The sequence below is a fragment of the Hippopotamus amphibius genome, chromosome 11 (genome assembly GCF_030028045.1).
Source record: "Hippopotamus amphibius kiboko isolate mHipAmp2 chromosome 11, mHipAmp2.hap2, whole genome shotgun sequence".
NCBI lineage: Eukaryota > Metazoa > Chordata > Mammalia > Artiodactyla > Hippopotamidae > Hippopotamus > Hippopotamus amphibius.
This window is the reverse complement of record NC_080196.1, coordinates 22972049-22974403: the sequence shown is the minus strand read 5'-3', so window position 1 is coordinate 22974403 and position 2355 is coordinate 22972049. Positions and strand designations below refer to the sequence as shown.

General features: G+C 40.2%; 1 protein-coding gene across 1 annotated transcript; it reads right to left on the bottom strand.

Moving 5' to 3' along the window:
- Positions 1-712: 712 nt before the first annotated feature.
- LOC130831854 (olfactory receptor 2B2-like) lies at positions 713-1657 on the bottom strand. The gene has a single exon (XM_057700285.1). It carries the CDS (start codon positions 1655-1657, stop codon positions 713-715), a length of 945 nt encoding a protein of 314 aa, XP_057556268.1.
- Between the last annotated feature and the right edge of the window lie 698 nt (positions 1658-2355).

Below are 2355 nucleotides of genomic sequence, written 5' to 3'. Positions count from 1 at the left end.
TCTACAACCGTTCACTGAAAAGCATCCTTGTGTTTTCTCTCTTCCTCCAGAGTAAGTTCTAGTTGTATTAATCATAACCTCATTGTTGTTTATCCTAACAGCATAAGACTGACTTAGGTTTATGGCAAAAGTAATTTATGTTTAAAATCACCTTCTCTAAATTTTTTAGTGCATTTCCCTTTGCATGCTTCTATCTTATATGCTTTTGATCTAAATGTCTTTTGATATCACTTGCCTCTGGGGCCTCTGGTGGATGATATAATTGGACATTGAATGTTAGAAGATGACTAAATGCTGTCAATACATATTGGTTAAAGTTAACTTAGGATAGTGGTGGCATTTTTTAAAAGATGGGATCATTTCCTATTTACTTGGCATTCATTTAGAAACCAAATATATTTTGTAAACTTTCTAAATATCTTTTCTCTAGTTATTACACCACTTTCTCCCCCTGCAACTAAGTTAACTAGTAGTTAGGGTTAAGGGTAAAAGGATATCACTTGGTAAGATTCAATATTGTAAAGCAGATAGTCTCAAAAGTGGATAAGTGTGGTGTGAAGATCACTAAGAGTTGATTGTTTCTTTCTTGATCCTGTTCCACTTGTGAACTTTATGACACTTGATACACTGTTCTCTCATCACTTCCATCTCTGACATCTTCTTTGAGAGGCAAACACATCCATCCTTACTTCTTAGGTCTTCTCTTCAGAGATCATCTTGTCCTGGCCCAAAATTCCTTAGTCAGTGCTCTTCTAAGTGCAGCTTTCACATCCTTGTTCCTCAGTGTATAGATAAATGGATTGAGTGTAGGTGTGACAATTCCATAGAAGAGGGCCATGATCTTCCCTCTGTCATGAGAATAACTAGAGGGAGGCTGGACATACATACTGATGGCTGTAAAGTAGAAAAGGGAGACCACCAGCAAATGTGAAGCACAGGTATTAAAGGCTTTCCAGCGATTTTCAGCAGAGCGGATCCTCATTACTGCCCGAGCAATGAACACATAAGTGCCCAGGATGAGGGTGAGGGGCACCAGAAGTAGCAAAGCCCCTAGCACACTGAGCTCAGCCTCATTCACATGAGTATCAGTACAAGCTAGTTTCAAAAGAGCAGGAACTTCACAGAAGAAATGGTCCATCACCCTCTGTCCACATCTTGGGGTCAACACTGTGAGAGTGGACTGTACAAGAGAATTAGCAAAGCCACTAATCCAGGTCCCAGTGGCCATGTGGATACAGCGTCTCTGGTTCATGATGACTGGGTAGTGAAGGGGCTTGCAAATAGCAGCATAACGGTCAAAGGCCATGATGGCTAGAAGTATGCATTCAGTAGAACCCAAGGCCAAGAAAATATAGAGTTGGGCAACACAACCACCATAGCTAATGGTCTTTTCTGGTCCCCAAAGGTTGACAAGCATCTGTGGAACAGTGCTGGTAGTATAGCAGAGGTCCAGAAGGGATAGATTAGAGACAAAAAAGTACATGGGACTGTCAAGCTGGGGATCCAGGTGGGAAACTAGGATAATGAAGATATTTCCAAACAGGGCAAAGATGTAAGCCACCAGAAAGATTACAAAGAGTGGTGTCTCCAGCCAGGGGCGATCAGAAAATCCCAATAAGATAAAATCATTTAGTGAGCTCTGATTATTGAGCCACATATTGGCACTGATAGGTGAAATTCCAGCTGAGACCTCTAAATACCCACTTCTAGGGATGGACATCAGTGGTAAAAGGAAGCCACTGGAAATTAAGAACCAGAGATGCTAAGATGAAACTCTCCTTTTTGCTGTAATCTGCGTCTATATCCCAATTATGGCAAAATGTCAAGTCAACATTATCAATGTAATATTGAAAGATTATTAAGAAAAGAATAAAAAGAACACCAGCAAAGTCATTGGGAAATTTTCCTTATGTAATGTGTGTTTCTGGTTAGCTATCATTCCTTTGGATTTTGATGTCTTCTCTCCTAAAAAGTTTCAATAGAACAACCATCAACCCTACTTGTTATGAATATTTAACAGAAACAACAGAGTACAGATTAAAACAGATCGTGTGAAGGCAGAGCTTCCTGAATACAGGTTGAATAAAGGACAGCATAAAGAAGGCAGGTGGGTCAGCAGCTGAGGGGGAGCCAAGGCATCTTGGCATCTTCATCTACCTCAAACTGACCTAGGTCAGAAGTATCATGGGAACTGGAGCACTTCATAAATTTTGCACAGTGAAAAAATGGAGTTTCAGGACTCCTTTTACCCCTCCCAAGCATTAGTGCTGATCCTATTAAGAAAATTTTAAAGTAGGGTGAAGAAACAAAAAATTCAAATAAGATAACATATGCAGGAGGAGAAAAGATGGCGGC

Excerpts from the sequence above, each read along its gene's own strand:
- LOC130831854 (XM_057700285.1), bottom strand. The coding sequence starts at position 1,657 with ATGTGGCTCAATAATCAGAGCTCACTAAATGATTTTATCTTATTGGGA.